The following is a 23,056-nucleotide window of genomic DNA, read 5'->3' as shown; positions in this document are numbered from 1 at the left end:
GACTCGACAAGATTGTGCTGATAGATATGGTTCCTGTGAATTCAGCGCGTGGAGAAGCTGTGGGAGACCATTGACCAGCTTTACCTGGAGTTCGCCAAGAGGGCAGCCCCCTTTAACAACTGGATGGATGGAGCCATGGAAGACCTGCAGGACATGTTCATTGTCCACAGCATTGAGGAGATCCAGGTACATTCACGCGCTTTAACACTTTAAGATTTGCATTATTTGTAAGAAGAATCAAGTGCAACCGCTTATACTTTTATTTCTAAGTGGAGCATTGAAAAAGACTATTTTTAGCTCAAAACACACAGAAACATGCATGAAAGATCAAACTTAGACTTAATATGTATTTGCAGTTTCTTAGTAGAGCTTGTGCTCCTGAAGTTATTTACAGACAAGGTGACGTCATGAAGGTCTCAGGTTTTCAGACAGGGAATAGAGGTCACCACCTGAGAATCTGAGGACTTCACGAGACTTACACAATGAAGCCGATCACAATTTGACTTATTTATTCATTTCAACAAAAAAGCAGCAATATTTTTTTGAAAGATATAAACTGTGTGAATGAGTGAAAATAGTTTAAGTTTAAACTGGTTTACAGTAAATCCACTCCTGTCCTCATGTTTCAGAGTTTGATCACAGCTCATGATCAGTTCAAGGCCACGCTACCTGAGGCCGACAAGGAGCGCATGGCCACCTTGGGCATCCACAACGAGATCCTGAAGATTGCTCAGACCTATGGCATCAAGCTGTCGGGAATCAACCCCTACACCAACCTGAGCCCACAGGACATCTCCAACAAGTGGGACACTGTGAGTCTGAGCAGGCCAACCTTCACATCCACCACAATTGTCTGTCTGAGCCCGCTTCATGAACGTAAATCTAGACATGGTTAAATGGTTTTCTTCACTGTTGACTGATTGAACACAACAAGTAAGGCTCAATTGAGCAGTTTTTATGTTGTAACACAAGGGGCAGTGAGTTCACCCGTGCTCTTTACACTTTATACTAACAGTTGCCAAAGCAGCCATAGCCAAAACAAAATTATAAAGTTTTCTGTTGACACAACTATTGTCAGTCTCCTATCTGCTGCAGATAACTCTTCAATTTACTTTAATGAGATCAAACACTTCAAAAATGGTGCGAGGATCACAACTTACTCTTGAAGACAAAATCCAAAGAGACTGTACATAAACCTTTCGTAATTGAAAGCAGGCAGATTGAATTTGTAAACTCTATTAAATATTTGGTCGTCTGCATTGATCACCGATGAAATGGACTGTTCATGTACCGATAGATTGTGGAAAACTTGCCAAAAGACTAGACTTTTTGAGAATGCTGAGGCTGTTTGATGTCAGTTCCAAGATACTGATCACCTTTTACAATGCAGTACATACTGGAAAGCCTAGCGAGATACGCAATGGCAGCATGGTTTGGGGCACTAAGTGTCAAAGATATAACTAAACTTTACAAGGTACTCAACATAGCTCTCAAGATCTGTGGTTGTATGGACCATCAAGCATTGCAAGTCACATATGATGAAACAACAATTAGACTAGCAAAGAAAATAATAAACAATTACAAGCAGTCAAACACAAAACTAATCCTTACAGACTTTTATTTATTCCAGCAGCAGTCAGCCTGCTGAACAAGGAGTGACTAGTTCATTTTGCAGATAGGAATCTTTGTAGTGCAGCTGTCCTAGATAGAAATAACAAAATCAGCGTTCTTCTTAGTTGCTTTAAGGAATATAATTATATGTATGTATTTATCACTTTGGGTACTAGTCCTAGTTTTAATAATAGTTGTAGATTAATTGAGAGTGGTGTTTTTTCTTTCTTTCTTTGTGAATTGATTTTACTGAAATTAATTTAGCACTGTGGTTTTAAGGTTTCATTTAGATATTTAATTATTCGTGTTCTTAACTGTAAACATCAAGTCTGGGGAAAATTCTGTATACTCCGATTTCTAATTATTTATTATGTATTTGTTGTATGTTCTTTCATTTGTCTCATTCTATGTACCTGATGTGTGAATGATGTTTTACAGTTAAGTAGTTCTGTGGCCCAGAGCAGATGTCCTCTCTGAGGACAATAAAGTTGACCATACCTTACCTTCATCATGGCGAGTAGGAGAGGTGCAGAGTATAGCCTCATCTCTCTGCATTTGGTCATCTAGCTAAAAATAAGTCCAGCTCATACCTCATATGTTGGGGCAGAAATAGTACAAAACATTTAGTTTAGAATGACACTGATCACTGCCGGCTCTGACAGAAGGAAATCCATGTGTTTGTGTGGAACATGAAAAACTTAAGATGTTCTGGCTCAAAAACAAGAACTGGAAATTATGACCCATTTCACCGTAAAGTTCTGCATGTTGTAATGTTCTTCTGATCCTGGTTTGAATTTTGTTCCCAGGTAAAGCACCTCGTGCCCCTCAGAGACCAAATGCTCCAGGAGGAGGTGGCCCGACAGCAGGCCAATGAAAGACTGAGGCGCCAGTTTGCTGCACAGGCCAACATTATCGGTCCCTGGATCCAAACCAAGATGGAGGTAGGGATGGGTATCGTTAAGGTTTTAACGGTACTACTACTCTTATTGATACTGCTTACCGATCCGGTATTTTAACGATACTCTTATCGATACTTTTTGAGGACGAAAAATAAATTACAAATTAAGAATATAAAGTGTTTTATTACCTCATTATGCAACATTGTTTTTTTAACAAAACATTTTACTTTATACATTTTTTCAACTTGGAAAGTAAAATACATGAAGAAAGAAGTTACTTAAAGAAATATAATTAGCAATTTTTTGACATTTTGCTGTCATGATGTAAATATAAAACAAATTAAAACATTTTTGAGTTCATAAGATCATCCCAGAGAAAGTCTGTGCTTCAACTCCCGCAGTGAAAGGAAGGGAAAATGCCTGACAAGGAGTCCATTATCAAAATTTAATGGATGGCACAGAGGCAGGAACCACGAAGCAACCATGAAAACCTGATAATGCATATATCAAAGGGCATTATCCCACTTTTACCATGGTCATGAAATAAATTAAAATTCATTTATCTTCTAAAATCGTTTTTGTCCCTTTCGGGGTCACGGGGCTGCTGGAGCCTATCCCGGCCACTCTGCTTCACTCATAATGACATAACAAGGGAATTGCCCACACCTGCCCATGCCTAGCATGGAAGTCAATTGTCCAATTACTTACGAGCCCATGAAATGAAGGGATTGTGTTTAAAAAATGCTTTAGTTTTTCCCATTTTTATGCAATCTTTTTGTTCAACCCATGGAACAAAAGCTGAAAGTCTGCACTTCAATGGCATCTGAGTTGTTTTATTTAAAATTCACTGTGGTAATGTACAGAAACTAAATTAGAAAGAATGTGTCTGTCCAAATATTTATGGTCCTGAGTGTAATTAAATTATTATTACTTTAATCTTTTTTTTTTTAATTTTGAAATCATTTTTCTCAAGAAGCGAACTATTTGACACATTGCGACATGTCAAGGAACGGCTACTGAGCCTGCACTGACCTCTGCTGCACCGAAGGAGAGTGGCATATATGCTAAAAGTCATGTTAAGTGATAAAAAGGATAATTTCAGAGGGAAAGTTCACCTCTTACGCTTGTTTTTGTCCTTATTACGAAATTGAAGTTTGTTTCACAGAAACAAGTCCACAAGTAACTACTTGATCATTTTGGTTGCAGAAATGTAACAGGATTAGCCGAAAAGTTGAACAACATTGTCATTGTTGTGATAGTGACAGGAGATACTGGCGTGTTCATCATAGTGAAGGACAGGGATGTTTTCTACTGTCTTGCTGTTGTGATAAACTGTGGAATAACGTACGTCCACCTATGGCCCAAGTTTCTGTTGTTCCAGTTACCAAGGCCAACGCAATAACATATAACATTCAGGCTATGTGTCTTCTGTTGTGTTTAAATGCTTTCACTACTCACAACTTAGGGCACTGTCTAGTGCATTCGCCATTCTGTAAAGCTGTCCAAATCTAAAATTCCACAGGACAGTGCCCTATGAATTTCTCACAGGGAAAAACCAGTGTTTTCCCACTCGATTCTCACTCGATTGGTGCAATGCGTTATAAGGATTTTGCATGTGAAAAAAAATAGTATTTTAATCCGATTTGTATCAATCATCAAATATATCATCATCAGAATGGAATAGAATAAATAATCTTAAAAATTGTTCATAACTATGAGGTGTTTACATCATGTTAGCTGTTTAGAAAAAAAGTAATGAGCATGGTGTTTGAAGTGCTTTTAAATCCAAGGCGCTAGATACTTTTTTAGTGGTTAGGGAGTATGGAGGGAATTCCAAGACACGTTGGACTCCTGTTTTAGGAATCCATAATCACTTTTTATGACACGTTGGACTCCTGTTTTAGGAATCCATAATCACTTTTTATGGAAACCCTGCATCCAATCAGTATCAAGTATTCACATGGACCATGGTATAAAAGCATGAAACAAAGGTGAAACTCGTTTCTGCACATGTGCAGTTTTACAGGAGCACCAGCTAATAACTTGACTTCACTTTTTCCTCATCCAGGAGATCAGCCATGTGTCTGTGGACATCGCCGGCTCCCTGGAGGAACAGATGAACAGCCTGAAGCAGTACGAGCAGAACATCATAAACTACAAATCTAATATCGACAAGCTGGAGGGAGACCACCAGCTCAGCCAGGAGTCTCTCATCTTTGACAACAAGCACACCAACTATAGCATGGAGGTGTGCCGCAGCAGGAGCAGGACCTTCAACTGGGCCCTTCACAGACTCCAACCTCACTTTGATTTGCTCCTGTCCCTCCTTGCCTGCAGCACGTCCGTGTTGGCTGGGAACAGCTGCTCACCACCATCGCCAGAACCATTAACGAGGTGGAGAACCAGATCCTGACCCGCGACGCCAAAGGCATCAGCCAGGAGCAGCTCAACGAGTTCAGGGCCTCCTTCAATCACTTCGACAGGGTGAGAGTTCAATCTTTTTCTCGTTTGCTACTAACGGGGAGTAGCCACCCTGTGCACAAAACTTGACTGTTTCTACTTCGCAGAAGAGAAACGGCATGATGGACCCAGATGACTTCCGTGCCTGTCTCATCTCCATGGGTTACGATCTGGTCAGCGAGAAACGCCATTCTTACCAAACCCTAACATGGGAAAGTTTAAACTTCCATCATTCGAGAAAAAATCCACTGATATTCCTCTTTCCTGTCAGGGTGAGGTGGAGTTCGCTCGGATTATGACCCTGGTTGATCCCAACAACACTGGTGTTGTAACCTTCCAAGCCTTCATCGATTTCATGACCCGAGAGACGGCCGAAACAGACACAGCAGAACAGGTCATGGCGTCCTTCAAGATTCTGGCCTCAGACAAGGTAAGAGCCTAATCCCAGTTACTTCTGAGACTGTTGAGAACTCAACAGGTGAGTTTAAATAATTTGGCTTCATAAGGTCAGTCAACCTTGATGGATCTCCAAAAACTGATTAGAGTCCAGGAAACTGTACGAAATGTTAGCATGCATCAAGATGGAGACATGGGTTTTGTCCATATTTGGTTCTTGGATCCAGCATTGAGGGAAGGAAAAGGGTGTGAATGCATGGAAACTCAATGTTGAGGAGTCTGTTCCTCCTCACAGAACTACATCACAGTGGATGAGCTGCGCAGGGAGCTGCCTCCGGAGCAGGCCGAGTACTGCATCAGCCGCATGACCAGATACGTCGGACCCGACGCTCCCCCAGGTGCCCTGGATTACATCTCCTTCTCCAGCGCCCTCTACGGAGAGAGCGACTTATAAACCCAGCTGCCGCTCCTCTCCTCCTCCCTCAGCTTCTACTTCTCCTGTTTGGAGATTTGAAACCCTTCTGCTGTCCTCCCACATGCTTCCTTCTAATCGCAGTTTTCTCTCTTATTTCTGAACTCCTCCTACTCCTCCACCCTCTAATCAGCCCCAGGAACTCTTAAGAGAGCAGAGAGCAGAAGACTTTGCTCAAGTCGTAGAAAATCTGTTGGGACTTTAAGAAAACTTATTTGAGCAAAACCTGCAGAACACACAGTTGCCTTGAAGAGACTTATTTTTGAGCAGAGACTCCTGTTCTCGTTCTCTGATTATTATTATTTTGATTTTTGTAGAAAGGTAATTTACGGAAAATGATAAAAAGCTGGTTGGTCAGTTGGTTGTATTTGTGCAGATGCATGCTATGCTAAAGGTTAGAAATGCTGTCACTGACTGTATCCCAGAGAAAGACACCTTTCTGTCACAAAGGCTGCACAGCTGCAGACCCGCATGCCGTAACCCTTGTGCTATCCTAGGCACTTTAACGTTGGGAGTTGGGTCATCTAGACCCACTAGACAGTGCTCTGAACAATTTTTCTTCAATGATTTGTGATCTTCACTGGTGTTCATGACTTACATGAAATCTTTCCACCTTTGTCATGGTAGGAATAACATGTCAAAGGAAGGGTGGGGTCATCTAAGATAGCACAAGGGTTAAGACACTAGGGAACACATGGAGGAATGAAGGCAAAAAATACATGTATGCGCTGGAGATGGGATGCAGGCAGAAAGCAGAGCTCTGTGGGTAAATACAAAGATGGCCTGATGGTGGCTTGGAAGGGCAGAATGATTCCCCCAAGTTTTTCTTGTGAATTAAATGTGGGGGAGGAGGAGGAGATATGTTGAGTAGTGAGAGACAGCAAGACATCGGGAAAGTTGTGACAAAAATTATTGATGCTGTACGTGGAAAAAGATCAGGAAAAAAAAATCAGTGCGGGTCAACTCTGCTGCTCGTGTTTTTAGGCCTTTTTATTGCATCTTTGACTGTTCTTTTCACCCTCATCCTCAGTTCAGTCTGTCCATCAAAAAAGATGCAGAAACACCTTCACTTACCATTTCAAAGTTGGAATAAAAAAAAGGAAAGTCATATATTTAAACAACAGTCATCTGTGTTGTGTTTTATTTTTCATTTTATTTTATGCAAAGTCACTTGAAATGTTCTCCTGTGAAATGTAGGTTTGGTTCCGGGCTTAGGAACAGCGCCTGACCTTTGCCTCAGCTCCAGCTGATCCTCAGGGTCCCAGCATAGATGGGAAGGGGAAGCTCAACCCCTTTTCCTGAGCGTAAGACATCCAGCGGTCATCGTCTCCTTGGTGGGTCAGATACCTGCAGCCCAGACGCAGCTCAAACTGCCTGAGGTCACACCACAACTGGAAGTCCTGCCACAAGCAAGATAGTCACAAACAAACTAAACGCCAAATATCCTTCAGATCTCTTTAGCGTCTGGACTCTGAAGGTTCTGACCTGGAGCCAGGAGTGTCCCAGAGCTTTGCCCACAGTGAACCTGCGCTTCACAGAGACCTGCAGCAGGTTGTTGATGAGGCTCACGGCTGCAGGGAGGTGAGAGTTGGGAAGAATTCAAAGGTTGGAGAACGTTCCACAGAATGTTTACGCTCCTGCTGATGACGTAGAGCAAGTTCTTACAGCACCTTCTAGTGAGATGGAGGACCAGGGCTGGCGGGGGTACATGAAGGCCGCGTTGGTGATCTGCTGCCGGATGTCCTCGTCCTCATTAAAAGGGAAGGTCCCACTCAGGCTGACATACACGATTACACCCACAGACCACATGTCCAGAGAGCGGTTGTAGCCGTTGCTGCTGATCACCTCAGGCGCCAGGTAGGCCGGAGTTCCCACCACAGAGCGTCGGAAGGACTTCTCCCCGATGATGCGGGCAAAGCCAAAGTCGCACAGCTTCACCTGTGGGAAGGGGTCTGCGGAGGCCAGCAGCACGTTCTCCGGTTTCAGGTCGCAGTGAGCCACATGCTTCAGGTGCAGATACCGCAGGGCCTCAAGGATCTGTACAGGAGAACATGAAGAACCGTGGTTCTTGTGCAGAGGTTTAGATAAGAACAGCAGGCTCATCGGGGGGACTTCTCACCTGCATAACCAGGAAGCGGGTGATGCGTTCGGGGAGTCGGCCCTTCTCGCTGGAGAGAATCATCTCCAGCATGTCTCCATGGAGCTTCTCCATGACGACGAAGACATGTTCTGCGGTTTCAAACATGCCCTCCAAAACAACAATGCCGGGATGGGACAGTTTCTGAACAAAACACAATAAAAAAGGGTGTGTGTGAGGGGAAGGGGGTATTAGGTGGGATGGATAAAAGACCATCAATCAAAAAGATCACAGTGAGAAACACCTGCAGGATGGCCACTTCGTTCCTCAGCTGCCTCTCAACTTTGGTTGGGAAACGTATTTTATCAATGACTTTGATGGCGACCGCTCGACCAGACTTCCTGTGAGTGCCTGAAAGATGAAAACAACCTTAATGATAATAATTCAATAAATTCTGTCTGCAGTCCGATGCAGCGACCAGAAGTTGGAGTTTGCTGATCCAGTACTGTAGAATGGACTTTTTTAAAGAGCAGAAAAAAGAAACCATTTTATTTTAACATGAAATAAAATAAACAAATTAGTTATAAAAAGAAAACAACCTAAAAGGCTCAATTGAAGGTTTTTTTCTGACACATTTTATTGATCTAATGACCTAAATGTTTCTTAACAGATACTGATTATTATTAAATAAAACAATGACAGACTGATTTCTTAGGAAAATATTTAAAGTCCAACTCCGATTATCTTTTGATCCAGTGGTCTTTTAATCATGATTATGTCATTTTTAGCCACAATAATGGCGAGCAATATTGGAGCTATCCAGCCGTACAGTTTTGAGCGAGATGCCAGCTCAGACGAGGAAAATGAAGCTGTACATTGATCTGGAGCAGGGAGCTTGTGACTCACCCAGCGTATTTTCCACCTCACAAATATGATCTTTTTCAAACAGCATTTTTCGTCTGCTCCTTATTTACAACGGTTTGATTAAATAAATACTTAGAAATGCAGTTTTAAGCTTAATTTTCTTTATGTGTCCTCCATCAACACAAAAATGCCACAAGAACATATTAAAAACACACTTTTTTGGAATGGGTCTTTAAGAATAACAAAATAAGGTTGAGTCATCTCACCTTTGTACACCACTCCAAACTGTCCTGAACCCAGAACCTCATTAGTAAAGATCTGATAGACCGAGCTGATGTCCTAAAAAACACATCAACAGTGAGGTGTGACTTTTTTCTAAATTGTGTTGAAGGATTTCATGGAGTGATCAGGCTGATTCTCACCACATCGTCATCTTCTCTATCTTTATCTGGAACAAGAACGCTAAACACTTGGAAAATGAAGATTCCTCATTAGAAGAGCAGTTAAAAGCTTTGTCCCCACACAGCAGATGTTTGATTCCGGTACTCTTACCTTGCTGCTCCTGTTCTGCCCGTCCTTTGCTGTTCTGCATCGGCATCAGTGCCTGACAAATGGCACTCTCCCAGGATGCTGCCTCCACCCCAGCCTGCACGCAGAACACCAGTGAGGCCGTCAGCAGCTCAAAAGAGTGACCTTGGTCGCCTGGCAACACTGGCACCGACAGGTGGGACGGGCCTCGGACCTGCAGCACCTCAGATAGAGGGATCTCCTACCACAGAGAAAAAGAGGTCACCTCCAAAAAAAAACACACTTAAAAAAAAGGTTTGATGAAAGTTGTTGTCTACTTTGTAGTACTTGGTGCTGGTCTCATTCTGGTACAGAGTGATGCTCTTCAAGTCCAAGATCCAATAATGTCGTTTCCTCTGAAAAAAGCAAAAACATCAGACACATCTGGAGGTTAACATGGAAGGCCCCAACAGAGCCATGAGGAGAAAAAAGCAGTGCCAGCTTCTCACCAGCGCGTCTGTGTTGGTGTGGTGCAGCAGCCATCCTTCTCTAAGCGTTCCTGCGGGCCTCCTTTTGGTGTGATGCACCGACTGGACGACCCTCATCAGAGGGATGTTGCTGCTGAAGCACGGGCTGAAGAAAAAGCTGAGCACGTCAGAAGAAAAATTCAGGGATAAACTTAAACAAAGCATTGACACTTTCTGACCTCATTGGTTCTCGAAGCTTCTCAACCTCGTTAATCTCAGCCAGGAGGTCAAAGTCTGTGAATAACTCGTCGTCTGACATATCAAAGGACGTGCTATCTAACTCAGCCTCAGTGTCTTCCGGGTTGGGGGCAGAGCTCCAACTGCTGGTTGCAGGTTCTGGAAAAAGTGACAAGGAAAAAAATAAAATAAAACAACAAAACCACACATGAAGGTGTATTAAACCATCCCAGCTCCAAATCTGCTTGCTCAGGGACAACGGTCTGCTGGTAAATCAGCTTGTCTTCATCACAGTATTCAAACACCAGAGACAAAAACTGCTACTCACCGTAACCATCACCTCTCCTCTCTCCTGGACAGTCTCTGGGGACCAACGGCACACAGCGCCGATGGCAGTTAAACCTGCAGTCTGAGAAAAAGAGGTGTTTGATAAAACAAAAAACACCCGTATTATAGAAAAAGGACAACCATGCAAAATCGATGACTTAAAAAACACTAAGGACATTTAAGGTTAGCCAGGTAAAAATTCCCTTGAAAAAATACATTACTATGTATATTCTTATGCAATCTTTTTGTTCAACCCATGGAATAAAAGCTGAAAGTCTGCACTTCAATGGCATCTGAGTTGTTTTATTTAAAATTCACTGTGGTAATGTACAGAAACTAAATTAGAAAGAATGTGTCTCTGTCCAAATATTTATGGTCCTGACTGTGCATATGTGTATATATATATATATATATATATATATATATATATATATATATATATATATATATATATATATATATATATATATATGTATATATATATATATATATACACATACAGCCACTCTGGAGGAGTGGCTACAATAGATCCCTGGAAAGACCTCAGACCTCTCAGTCCAGAAAAGCGCAGTGCTAGGAACAGCTAAGATGCTGCGCAGGACCCTCAAGCTCCCAGGCCTCTGGTAGAGGAGGCAGGGTAAGGGGCAGTAACCTTTCTGGTTGATCTGAATAAACACATTTCAGCCAGACTATTGTTGTCAGTGCCTCTAAAGCAAACCAAGACATATAGATACTACCAAATTTGTCTACCTTGCCGTTAAAATTGCAGCCACCATATCAACGGCCATTTCCGTTGACATGGAGTAAACTGCAGTAACGTATGGAAACTTATCCCTTGTGCTATCCTATGCACTTTAACATTGGGAGTTGGGTCATCTAGACCCCACTAGACAGTGCGTTGAACTTTTTTCTTCAATGACTTGTGATCTTCACTGGTGTCCATGGTTTACATGAAATCCTCTACACCTTTATCCACCTTTGTCATGGTAGGCAGAACACGTTAATGGTCATCTTGACCACATAGGATAGCACAAGGGTTAAAAAAAACACAGAATCTTCGTTCTAATTTTTTGTGTGATTTTTGTTCTAATATTTTTAAGAAATCACAGATTCTTGAGAGTTGGGACAAAATACTTTCAGAAAAACTAAATCTGTTCTATTTAGTGTTCATGCTGTTAAAATTTTTGATTTTCATGATATTTAGTGTTTTATACATTTTTAACCCTTATTTGCAATTTGATGTACAGTAAACCCTTGTTTTTCGCGGGGGTTATGTTCCAGAAAGAACCAGTGATAGGCAAAATCCATGAAGTAAAAACCTTTATTTTTTTTTACAATTATTATACAATTAAATACTCTATTATACATTGAAAAGAAAGAACAAACCATTTTACAGGCTCAAGCATTTGTTTCACAAATAAAAGTACTTTAGAAACTTTTTTTTCAACAAATAACTTCTGTACTGTACTGTCAAATAATAATTTTAATCATCAATGTGAACAGAAGGCTTCAAATTGCGGAGATTAGCCCCGCCCACCACGACCCGAGTAATTTGATTAAACGGGAGAAATTTTTAAATGATTATGAAAAAATACAAAGTACAGTGGGACAAATAGTGACTCAGGTGTATTTCACTGCTCTTCAGACTGAGCCGCTGCATCCTGACTCCGCTCTGCAGTGTTTTCTTCTTTTAAAGCCCGCGGTGCAAATGTGTTTGATTGGGAGAAGAACAAAGAGATAGACAGTTGTCGCTCATTTTCTATGGGTTTTAGAGAAACTTGAAAATTGCGTAAAAATTTGCACGTACGTATTGTAAATTTGGCCAGCTGTTTTATGTACGTGTACATATTAAACTGCAACGTTATTGACGCACAGGTAGAGAAGAAGCGGAGTGACTTTTTAGCCAATCAGAATGCAGAACACAATGCACGATGCAAATCCGTGAAGTAGCGAAACCGTGAAAAGTAAACCGCGTTATGGCAAGGGATCACTGTAAATGTTTTCACAATTACAAAGACTTAATGTTTTTCAATGCTGGTGACTATTGTGACCTATTGCAGAGGACAAGAGAAATAACATAGGGTGCATAATTACTAGTTATATATTTAAGCAAATATATTAAGCATAAAAGTAATTATCTAGGCTAAAACATAACTCCAGTAATCACAATTCCTTTAGAAGTAATATAGTAAGTAAGTCAATCAATTTTAAATTAAGGACTTTTATCCATAAAAAATACCTTTTTCATTGCAAAAAATTATATAGAAGTTTACAAAGTTTACCACACCCACAACGTGTGCGTCCAGCAGGTCACCTACAGACTTTGCTGCTTTGTTTCCGACAAAAAGTTGAAAAACCACATTTAGGGCCCCTTGGTGGGGAGGGTGTTTGGACATCACTTTGAGTAATCAGGAGATGTCCTGTCAGCGCCCTACCCGCCATTTTTAACTGCACCCCCTTAGTACAAACACCCTTTACCCCTCATAATATACACTCCACCACACACACCCTCAGAAACACACACACACGTGCATTTCACAAGGAAGGTGGAACCTCTGACCATCCTACCCCATCCCTGGGAGGGGACCTGGCCCATGGCAACGGCAGCCGTGTCCCTTGAGTGCTGGCTTCCTGGGCCCCGCAGTCGTCTCTCCATGCGGGGAGAGGGATCCCTGAGATCTCTGGCAAGACCAAGAGCCGGGGATCACATCACATCTGAGCCTGGGGGTGTCCGTGTCCCTCTGGTGTGGGTTCTGGTCCTTGCCCTCCAGCGCTGGGCCTCGCCAAAATTCCAACTGGGGGTGAACCTGGTCGGGCAATGTTTACAACACTCCTCAACACTAACCTTCTAGGTGGGGACGGCCGCCCCCTGCCTTGCTCTCTCCTGGAGCAACCATGGTCCGGGTAGGTTGCTGCCTGGAGCATGGGGCGGGTTTCTCTTGGGGGGCTTTGGGTCCTCCGGGTGCGGTGGGGGTATGCTTTTCTGGTTGGGCTGGAGCTTGCATTTTCTGTCCCCCTATGCCTCCCTGCTCTCTGGCTTTGGGGGCCCCTGTGGCGGTCTTATTGGCCCTGGCCTGGGTTACGGATGCGATGGCCAGAGGGTGGTTGTTCTCTATCTGGTGCCGTGCGGGTGTTGGGGGGTACTAGCTGCTGCTGCTGTGGCGGGGGTCTTGGTGTGGGGATGACCGGGTACTCTCACTCCTTCTTTTCACAAGCTATCATCCACTTTAGAATGACATAAAGACCCACTCGAGCACAGGTGCTATCTCACCTTTGCACAAATAGTTTGAGTGATTAAATGAAATATTTCACACTAGTTAGTTTGAATGCATAAGTATGCGTTTGTGAACATTATCTGTATTGTAAACATATTGACATGTGAACATTTTTGGAGCCAATGGGTGTGTTTATAACATTTGAGTGTGTGTGTGGACAGGTCCCGCCCCTTCTAGATTTGTATTACATCTGAGCCTGACTGTAATGATTATAAACATCCAGCAACTTGTTGCTTTATGCTGCTTCATGATTTTACCCCCCCTTCTATAATCACCCTTCTACCCTCCCCCCCCACCATTAACATCCCTCTCTCTTCTATCCTCCTTTTCTTTTCCGTCTGGTCCAACACACAAAAATTTCAAATATGATTAAAATGAATAAAGTTTGGCCTAGATTACAAAAGGGGTTTATTCAGACATACCTCTTGTTTGTTGGACAGGACAAGTTAAAAAAACCACAATGTGTCTGTGTCATAGACATAATCGGAGTATTGTAGGTTCGAGTCTCGCCTTGTTCGCCCATATGTTGAAGTGGTCTTGGGCAAGACACTAAACCCCACCTTGCCTCTGGAAGGTTGGTGACAGTGTTCAGCAGCGGAGCCGCCATCAGTGTATGAAACTGTGACTGTAAAGCGCTTTGGGCCTTTGAGGAAGGTAAAAAAAAAAAGCACCATACAAATAATTTATCATGAAGCGTTTTGTGTATGTGCTCGTCACAATATCACCAGTCTGTACTTCCTACTTTATCCACTAACATAACAGAGCATTGGATGTGTCTCTATTGACCAGTATGAACTGTTAATTTTTTCTCTGTGGTGATGCTTTACAGCAACGTGAACTCCCATCATCGAAAGCATGAGGTTATACTTCTGCCACAACTTAAATTCAAATGTCATGTTAAACTTTTTTTGAATGTTTTTTGCATCCAAAATATTAAAATTTCATGACTTTTTCAAAACTTTACAAAAGATTTTGTTTTTCACAAACTTTTCAAGGACCTAGAAATTGCATTTTCAATTTCCAAAACTATTCCAGGTTTTCATGACCGTTCAACCCCCACTAATTGCTTTCTATTTGGCCTTAGAGTTGTCAAATTTCTGTTAGATATGGAAGGCTTCCTCCTCCTCCTCCTCCTGTACTCTTACCTGAGCACTGCATGCCCTGCCTGAAGAGCCCCTTGAGTAGCCGGTGGCAGTACTGGCACATGGTGGGTTTGGTGTAGCTGTGGATGTAGAAGGTGTGAGGGACCTGTGCTCTGGTTTTGTCCCCTAATCCCACTCCCAGCCAGACTGGAGGCTCCACCCATGACGGAGGCTGGGAGGAGGGCTTGGACATGCTGATCTAGTACAGACAGCTGAGCATTACTGACATTCATTCTTCTTTTTTCATTTCTATATACAATAGATTATCAGATGACTTTATGTCTACCTCCTCCAGACTGCCTCCTGCCTGATAAGACAATGCATGTGTTTGGGACTGCCGCGGTGGGAACAGTGAGAGGCTGGAGCTAACTTGGCGACGAGCTCGGCTGCAGTCATTGGGCAACTGCAAAGCACAGCGCTTATGGAAGTCTAACCCACAACCTGCAGAGGAGCAGAGGGAATTTCTTTTTAGTTACAAGTGGTCTGTAGTGTGTTGGAACAGAAGGGTGGCAGGAGATTACCGTCACACTTCAGGCCCTGCCGGACCAGACCCCACAGCATCTCTCCACAGTGGTGGCAAAAGGTAGGGGAGCGGTACGAGTGCACCATTAGAGAGTGAGGGCGGATCCTCACCTCTGTGACTGAGGCCGACCCTGAGAAGGACACAAAATAAACAAGGTGAAGAAAGATTTTATAAAAAAAAAAAAAACTTTTTTTAAAACAATTGTTTTTCCCATCTTTCCCTTATATGTGATCACAAAAACACCAGGAAACTAAAAGATACTTTATTAATTTTTGAAACTTTTTGATGAATAAAGAAGACTGAATAAAGAAAAACAAGATAGCACCAGTAAATGCATTGTCACAGTAAAGGATTCATTTACTTGTTGTGTACTTTCTGGATGTATTTAGTGTTAGCCTCTGCTTAATAACAGGATATCTGTTATGATAAAATCAGCAGCTTTTTAATCATTAGGGGTTCTTCTGTCTATATATATGTGAAGGACATTCTCCAAAAACTCCCAGACCTTCTGCCTTCCCTCCCATCGTATGATTTATATCATTGTGAAACGTAAAAAAGAGGAGTTTGATTTAAAGGCAAGGCAAGGCAAGGCAAGTTTATTTGTATAGCACAATTCGTACACAAAGTATTTCAAGGTGCTTCACAAAACAGAAAAATGCATTAAAATCACAATACATCATATAAATAATCAACGTAAAGAAAATGTAAATAAAATGTTATTGTGAATATAAAATTTACAAGTATTAAATAAAACATTAAGAAGTAAATCAAGTAGCCTATCACCTGAGACTTGATTTTTCTAATTTGTTTTTTTTTATTGTATATTAATAGGAAAGTTCGCGCAACACCAACAGTACAAAATACTCCCCAAAAATATTTATAAACATTCATAAAACAAATGATCTATTCTTTATATTAATATCACAAAAAGCACATTTGTTTTCCTGCTTTGTTCTGTCTTTTTAGCGCAGCTTTACGTCAGATTTGAAATTATTACGTATCAAATAGAAACAGAGGACATGGAGTAAAAATGTCTAGAATGTAAAAAAATAATAAGCATTACATTATTAACGTTTGGTTAGTAAAACTAAAGAGACAATCAACCTGACTTCATTCAGGATTGTGTGCAGAGTTTTTAGCCCCGTGCTGAATTTAAATAGAAAACGCTCAAAATTACAATTCTGAGGATAAAAATGATTAGAATCAAAGCTATAATTTGCATTTATGGAACAGGTTAATGGACACATATTTTATTATCAGTAAACTTTACATCTTATGACGACAGTTGAAGCGTCTGTCACCTGCCTCTCCCCAGACCGCACCTCCCTGTTAAAACGTGTTTCACCCAGGAACTAAAAAACTCCCAAACCAATCCTATTTGGAGTCATATTTATGCCTCCACGTTGCACACAAAACTTTCTAAGTTGCAAATGAAAATATTACATATTTGATTTAAAGCATATTATTGTGTTTGTAAAACAAATCTTTTCACATGCGCCGTGTCTCATTTCTCTTTTTTCCTATCTTCGATTTTGCTCACATAAGTTTCAGTTTAGCAAAGTGGGGCGCGATGCGATGCCAGGGGGGCACGCAGCAGTGGCGGTTTTAGGCACAGTAATACAGGAAATTTCCCGGGGGGCAAATTTAACGGGGGGCGGTGGTGACAGCGGCTCAGTGCTTTGAAATACATATACGCCATTATTTTCGTTTCCTATTATCTGTTGTATCACAGAGTTTGTAACAGCCTGAAACCTGTGAATTGCCATTGTAGGTACCATAACCGTTCGGCCTGGAACTTCCGTTCTGGGACTTATGCTGACGTCACATTATGTGATTGGCTGTGCGTTGGTCCCATGACATGTGAGAGAGTGATTGGTCTGGACAAATTACGCTACTACCATAGGAGAAGATATTATGAAGTCTGTTGTAAACACACAGACCTCTGACATCGAGTGAGATTATCTTCTAAACGTGCCTTTTATTATTGTTATGACTATTATTGAATGCATGTTGGCTTATAGTTTTTTTAATCCGTGCGCCCAGTGCTTTATTATTGGCAGAACGGACCCGGAAGAACAACATTTAGCCGCGCTAACAACATTTTCAGCCACGGCTGAACTTATACTGGAATAACAACCGAATTATGGCAAAATCTCTTTATAAAAATTACACAGAATATTGTCAGACACAATTTATGAGGGAAAATAACTTTAGGTTACAAAAGGGAAAGTGAAATGAAACTCTGTAGAGCCCTAGCAGATCTCGATGCTAAGTAATTTGTCCAAGTGGGGTTACCGTAGTGTGACGTTACCTTCAGTCTAAAGGACCCCGAACGGAAGTTCCAGGCCAAACGGTACCTACACCCAATGAGTTATATGGCTAGAGGGGACATCACGTGGTTCCTCATGGGAGGAGAGCACCGCCATCTTGGTGAGGTCAAGTCACTGCTGAAGTGCATGCATGTGAACATATTTTTTGCAAAATGCCAGTTCATTGTGCGGGTTTCAACTGCCAAAATCTGAGAAATAAGTCCACGAAGGAGGAAGGCATAACATTTCACAGGTAAGTGCTATATATTTTTTCTTTTAATGCTGCAGGGGCTTCATTAATAGTACACATGTTGACATGCATGATGCTGCAGGGCTATTATCAACATGCTGCATGATGTACGTATAATTTGCTGTCAACATAAATGTAAACTTTATTTTGTTAAACCTATATACAGTATACTAGGACTAGGTTATTGTTGTAATATAGATTTGTACATTTCTGACTCAGTGACTGAAATTTTCTTGCAGGTTTCCAATGGATTCAGACTTAAGGAAAAAGTGGCCCTTAGCAATAAAAAGAGCTAACCCAGATGGATCACTGTGGTTACCAATTAGCAATACAGTCTGGCTATCTTCAAAACATTTTGTGGAAACACGTTTTGATCAGAGGCCAGACTGTTCGCTTGAAACCTGGCACCATCTGTATTACACCGAATTGATCACTCACATGAATGGTAGAGTAAATCTATTGTTTTTCTTTGTTTTTTGTTTTAGGGTAAATTTATTGTTAACTTTTGGACTTTTTGTCAACTTATTATTTATTTATTTATTTATTTATTGACTTATTGTTGAATTATTATTATTATGTATTGACTTATTGCTTATTTATTGTTATTATTTATTATTTGTATTGACTTACTCTTGATTTATTATTAATTATTATTATTAACTTATTGTTGGGCTTTTCTAAATAATTTAAATTACATGTCAAAGAGGTCTAAAACTTCTAAATGTTTAGAAATCATTTTTTAAAAGTCTTTGTAATACATTTGCAAGAAGTCCTGCAACTATGCATGTTTCATTAAAGTTTGAGCTTTAAAGGCTGACAGTTTCTCTTATTTAATATATATATAATACAAAAGCTACTTAGATGCCACCAAAGGCAATAGAAAGGATTGTCATGTGGGCGCCGACAACCTCACCAAGATGGCGTCGCGCTCCACCACCGGTGGCCAGGCTTCTCAAGCGGGCGTGTCTCCTCTAGCGATATAACTCATTGCCTACACCGTCCCTGCAGCTGCGCACTCCCATCTCCTGTCACACGCGGCAGCGTGTGTGAGAATGAAAGGGGAGGGCTAGTGGGCTCAGGCTGCGAGATGGAACGGGGCACGCGGAGCACTGCAAGCGCTGCCGGGATTGTGCAACACCAGGATCATCGAAGCCTTTAGATAAATAGCCGGTTTGGCTTCTCCGCCTCGGTAACAGACACCATGTTAGATAAATATGGCGATTTGATTTAGTTAGAATCTAGACCAATTAGGAGGATGTTTGATGGCAGCTATGTCACGCTAAACAGAAAATTATGTGAGCAAAATTAAAGATAAGAAAAAAGCGAGATGAGACACACCGCTTGTGAAAACACATGTTTTGCGAACGCAAGAATATTTTTTATAGCAAAAAATAAAAAAAATTAAGAGCAAAAAAAAAACATTTAGAAAAAACAATTGAATGCATTTATTTAATGTTTTCATTTGCAACTTAGAAAGTTTTGTATGCAACTTAGTGGCATAAATATCAATCCATATTCCTAAATCCGTAAAAGTATGTCTATCCACCTAAATCAATTTTTACCTGCAAAGTCAGAATGAAAACCGCCCTATTGAGCAGGAAACCGCCTGGTCTGACAATGCTGTCTGTGCTCGTTGACTTGAGAGTCTTTAGACTTGCTGTTCACTGCAATACACCATTGCTGCTGAAGGACAGGGGGGAACAAACACTTTTACATGATCAATCTTATGCCAGTTCAGTGATGTGGGGTGTTTTTTTATGACTGAGTTAAATAATGAGGGATGTAAAATGTATTTTAGACACTTTTATTAAGTTTTTAGCTCGGGGACCCTAGAGAGTTGGGGGACCCAGCGGATCGCCTACATTTGCCTATTGGTAAGTCAGCTTCTGGTCACAAGATCCAAGAACTTATCTTTGAGCCAAAACAAACAACAAAAGGAAATCACATTATCTAGAGCTTTCCTCTCTTCAATGGATTTTAATTTATTGCAGGATCCATTTGTAGTTTTGATAAGAAGTCCTATACTTTCCACCTAATTTTAACATTTAAAATTTGTTTTTAGTTGATTTTTATCTTTAATATCTTTCTTTTTTATTATTATGGGGGTAATTCTTTTTTTTTTATGTCTTTTATTATGTTGTGGGTATTTGCCTGTGAAGCACTTTTGTCATCTGAGGTTGGATTTCAATGTGCTTTATAAACAAACTGACTGACTGGAGCTAAATTACCCCTCCACCAAACACCCGCCTTATGAGCTCTGACCTGAAATGATGACCTCGATCAGATCCCCGTCCTGGACTTCATCATCAGCTGTCAGGCGGTGAAGCAGCTGCTGAGAGGCGGGCTGATGTCTGAACAACAGGATCTTCTCCCCAGAGCCGACCACTCTACAGTCTGGAGCCTGAAGATAAACACACACAAAAAATAATCTGACTTAATCTACTTTCATAATTAATTGTGACTAAATTGTCACTGGGTTTGAATGTGAGAGTGTAATTGTGTGCCCTGTAACAGACTAGCATCCTGTCCAGGGTCTCCACCTTTGCCCAACAGCAACTGGGTTAGGATCCAGTAGCCCTGTGACCCCAAAAGGGATACAGCAGGTTTTTGGTGTTTCAAATATCTTCTTGTGGCATTTTTCTGATGGTGGAGGACATAAATATTGAAAATTAAGCTAAATTCTCATTTCTAAGTATTTCATTCATCAAATCTTTGCGAATCAGGAACAGATGAAAAACAGCAGTTTGAAAAGTACACTGGGCAAGCCACAACCTCCCTGCACTGCTCCATTCTGATGCATCCACTTGTAGACAACTAGATCCATGAATGTCTTCATTTTCCCCATCCAAGCTGGCATCTGGTTCAAAACTGTATGATTAGCTAGCTCCAATATTGCTCGCCATTTATGTTGCATATGTAATGTTAGGTTGGGGTGTAAGGGGGCTGTTTCGTTAGCGGGAGAGCATGTAAACGAGAACTCTCAGTTATGGCTCAGTTACGGAAGAGGGGCAGTGCGACCACAACTGAGAAGTGAATTTCTAAGGAATTCCTGCTGCCCGGCAGAAACTGTCCTAGAAATAGACCCAGGTTTTTTATTTTTTTTTATTTTGATCATAGTGGAACTGTAAAAAGGATTTAAAAAAAACACTCACAAGGCAAAAAAACCAAGAATGTAACAAAAAAAAACTGTTATAACTTTAAAATAAATCCTTGTGTTTATGTGAAAAAGAAGATAAAAAATGTTGTCAAGACTATGAGAAATCCTCATTTAGTTTTCTCAAACAAGAAAACCAATCCTCTGTTTGGTCCGTATTGGTGTTGGAATAGCACATTTAGTTTCTTTACATCGGGGGGGGGATTAATAACAAACAAGTAGCTAGAAGATTATTAACCATGATGAAGAACATGAACTCTGCTTTTTTAAGAACATCAATTCTCAAGCACAGATCTATTTTGAGGCAACATTGATTATTTTGATGGGTTAGAACACACATGAATGTTGTAAATGTATTTTTCTGCTTACTCTTCAGTGAAAAAGCTCCATGACTAAAGTATCGGTGAGGAAAATGATGGAGTAAAACAAAAAAGAACAAACAAAAACTCCACATCTGCAGATGTGAGGTTGAAATAAACTGCATCCACCGCTGTCCCTTGTGATGACTTCCATCCGACTTTAATGTCGTGGAAAAAACCCAGTAACCCAGAAGAGGCAGACTTTCCTGTGAATGCTTAGGGAATGAACAACAGGGTTTGTTCTCTCCCCCAGCAGCAAAGGCAGATGTTTACCTTCACACCATGTTTACCTAAAATACATAATGGAGTTATATATTTAGCTTAAAAACATAATGAAAATTGTATGGATATTTTTTGAAAGTGAAAGCTGCTCTAGCGTCCTGTTCTGCTTCAGTTTAGACCCACAACGAGTTACTGCTGAAGCCAAAAAACATATGTCCTTTTCATTTACAGCTAAATTGATTAACATTGCGCAATATCTGATTTTCTAATATTTTGTTTGTTTTGAAAGCACAACTTTTGGGTTGACCTTTGCTTCCGGAGTCCACAGAAGGCTGTCTCATTTTAGAGTGTGAACAGGAGGATTTCTCTGGTGCAGCTGCTGTGTGGTCACTCTGAAAACACAGTGGTTTCTGATCAGAAAAAACCCACCCAAGCAGAAGCTTTGCTGCTTAGTGTCTGAGCGTTACAGAGAACAGAAGTAGTGTTTGGAAAGTTTTCTGCACGCCGGGTCGACCACAGTGGCCTTGAAACATAAAAGAACAACAAAAAAAACAGTAGCTGCAGCTCTGAGAGAGTGAACACATTTGTCCTTTGAGCTCTAAGGAGGAACCAGTTAACTTAACGTAAAGTTTAAAGTAATTTCCCTCAAAAAAAAGGTGAATTTATTCTTTGATGACTAAAAATGGTAAAACACGGTCTTGAACTCTAGAATCAAAGTATTAAAAGTTTCCATTGGGTCAACATGGCTGACTGTCGCAGCCACTCACCTATTCTACACACCCTCCTAAACGCATGACACTTCAGAGTCCACTTCTTGTAGACCAGAGGTTTCAAAATGAAATGAAACATTTTCCAAGTGGGACAGCAATCACGGTCAGAGAGCATCTGTCATTCGTACAGGTGGAATAAAGATCTGAACTGCATGATCCCTGACTGCTTGTGTCTAGAAGGTGCAGACTGTCATCTGAATAGCTCAACATCTGAGGCTTCTTTGTTGAGGCCTTCTGGGCTGGGAGGGGACCAAACCAAGCTAGCGCATGTGTGAGACTGTTTTTACCTTGCGCTGAATGACCTCAGCAGCCAGCCTCTGGGCGTGCTGGTAGCTCAGGTTGCCGGCTGAGACCCGTACCATCTCTGTGTACAGCCCAAGCTTGAACTGGATCAGAGCAGACATTGTTGCACTGGAAGACGAGAGCTCCGACATGGAGCAGCTGCTTATGGAAAGACCTGGACGAATTTAAAGGGATTGAAGATTGACAAAACCTCATTGACCTTTTGTGAGAACCAAAATAAGGCTGCAAAGATTTTGCAAAGAGACAAGACAGCAAAGAAATGTTAAACTTACTGCGAAATCCCTCCTCAGTCATGCTGAGATCGCTATCATTGCTGACTGTCAACGTGAAGAAGCGCGGTGGTCTGGTTTCCTTTCTCAGGGACTTGTCAGTCGATGACACAGGAAGCAACAGTGACATTACCCCCACCCCCCACCCCCCACTTGCTCAGGC

General features: G+C 41.3%; 2 protein-coding genes across 2 annotated transcripts in view; one reads left to right on the top strand and one right to left on the bottom strand.

Moving 5' to 3' along the window:
* Positions 1-6,961, top strand: part of actn3b (actinin alpha 3b) — a 41,602-nt gene extending 34,641 nt beyond the window's left edge. The window contains exons 14-21 of the mRNA XM_004079863.5: positions 46-186; positions 630-812; positions 2,418-2,552; positions 4,579-4,758; positions 4,848-4,994; positions 5,078-5,143; positions 5,242-5,400; positions 5,662-6,961. Of these exons, the coding sequence (XP_004079911.1) occupies positions 46-186; positions 630-812; positions 2,418-2,552; positions 4,579-4,758; positions 4,848-4,994; positions 5,078-5,143; positions 5,242-5,400; positions 5,662-5,820 (1,170 nt within the window). The 3' untranslated portion in view covers positions 5,821-6,961. The remainder of the gene's footprint in view (positions 1-45; positions 187-629; positions 813-2,417; positions 2,553-4,578; positions 4,759-4,847; positions 4,995-5,077; positions 5,144-5,241; positions 5,401-5,661) is intronic.
* On the bottom strand, positions 6,798-23,051 carry prkd4 (protein kinase D4). The gene is made up of 18 exons (XM_011487600.4): positions 22,897-23,051; positions 22,609-22,778; positions 20,079-20,217; positions 15,256-15,387; positions 15,021-15,175; positions 14,738-14,933; positions 10,319-10,399; positions 9,993-10,149; positions 9,796-9,919; positions 9,625-9,702; positions 9,332-9,548; positions 9,202-9,248; positions 9,046-9,118; positions 8,220-8,326; positions 7,958-8,119; positions 7,509-7,875; positions 7,324-7,409; positions 6,798-7,238 (listed from the first exon to the last, which is right to left on the bottom strand). Exons 1-18 carry the CDS (start codon positions 23,021-23,023, stop codon positions 7,092-7,094), a joined length of 2,565 nt encoding a protein of 854 aa, XP_011485902.2. The 5' UTR covers positions 23,024-23,051; the 3' UTR covers positions 6,798-7,091.
* Positions 23,052-23,056: the final 5 nt, after the last annotated feature.

This window comes from Oryzias latipes, chromosome 18, assembly GCF_053564925.1.
Source record: "Oryzias latipes strain Hd-rR chromosome 18, Olatipes_Hd-rR_3.1".
Lineage (NCBI taxonomy): Eukaryota > Metazoa > Chordata > Actinopteri > Beloniformes > Adrianichthyidae > Oryzias > Oryzias latipes.
Note: the sequence above shows the minus strand (reverse complement) of the source record. Positions and strands in the feature narration are given on the sequence as shown.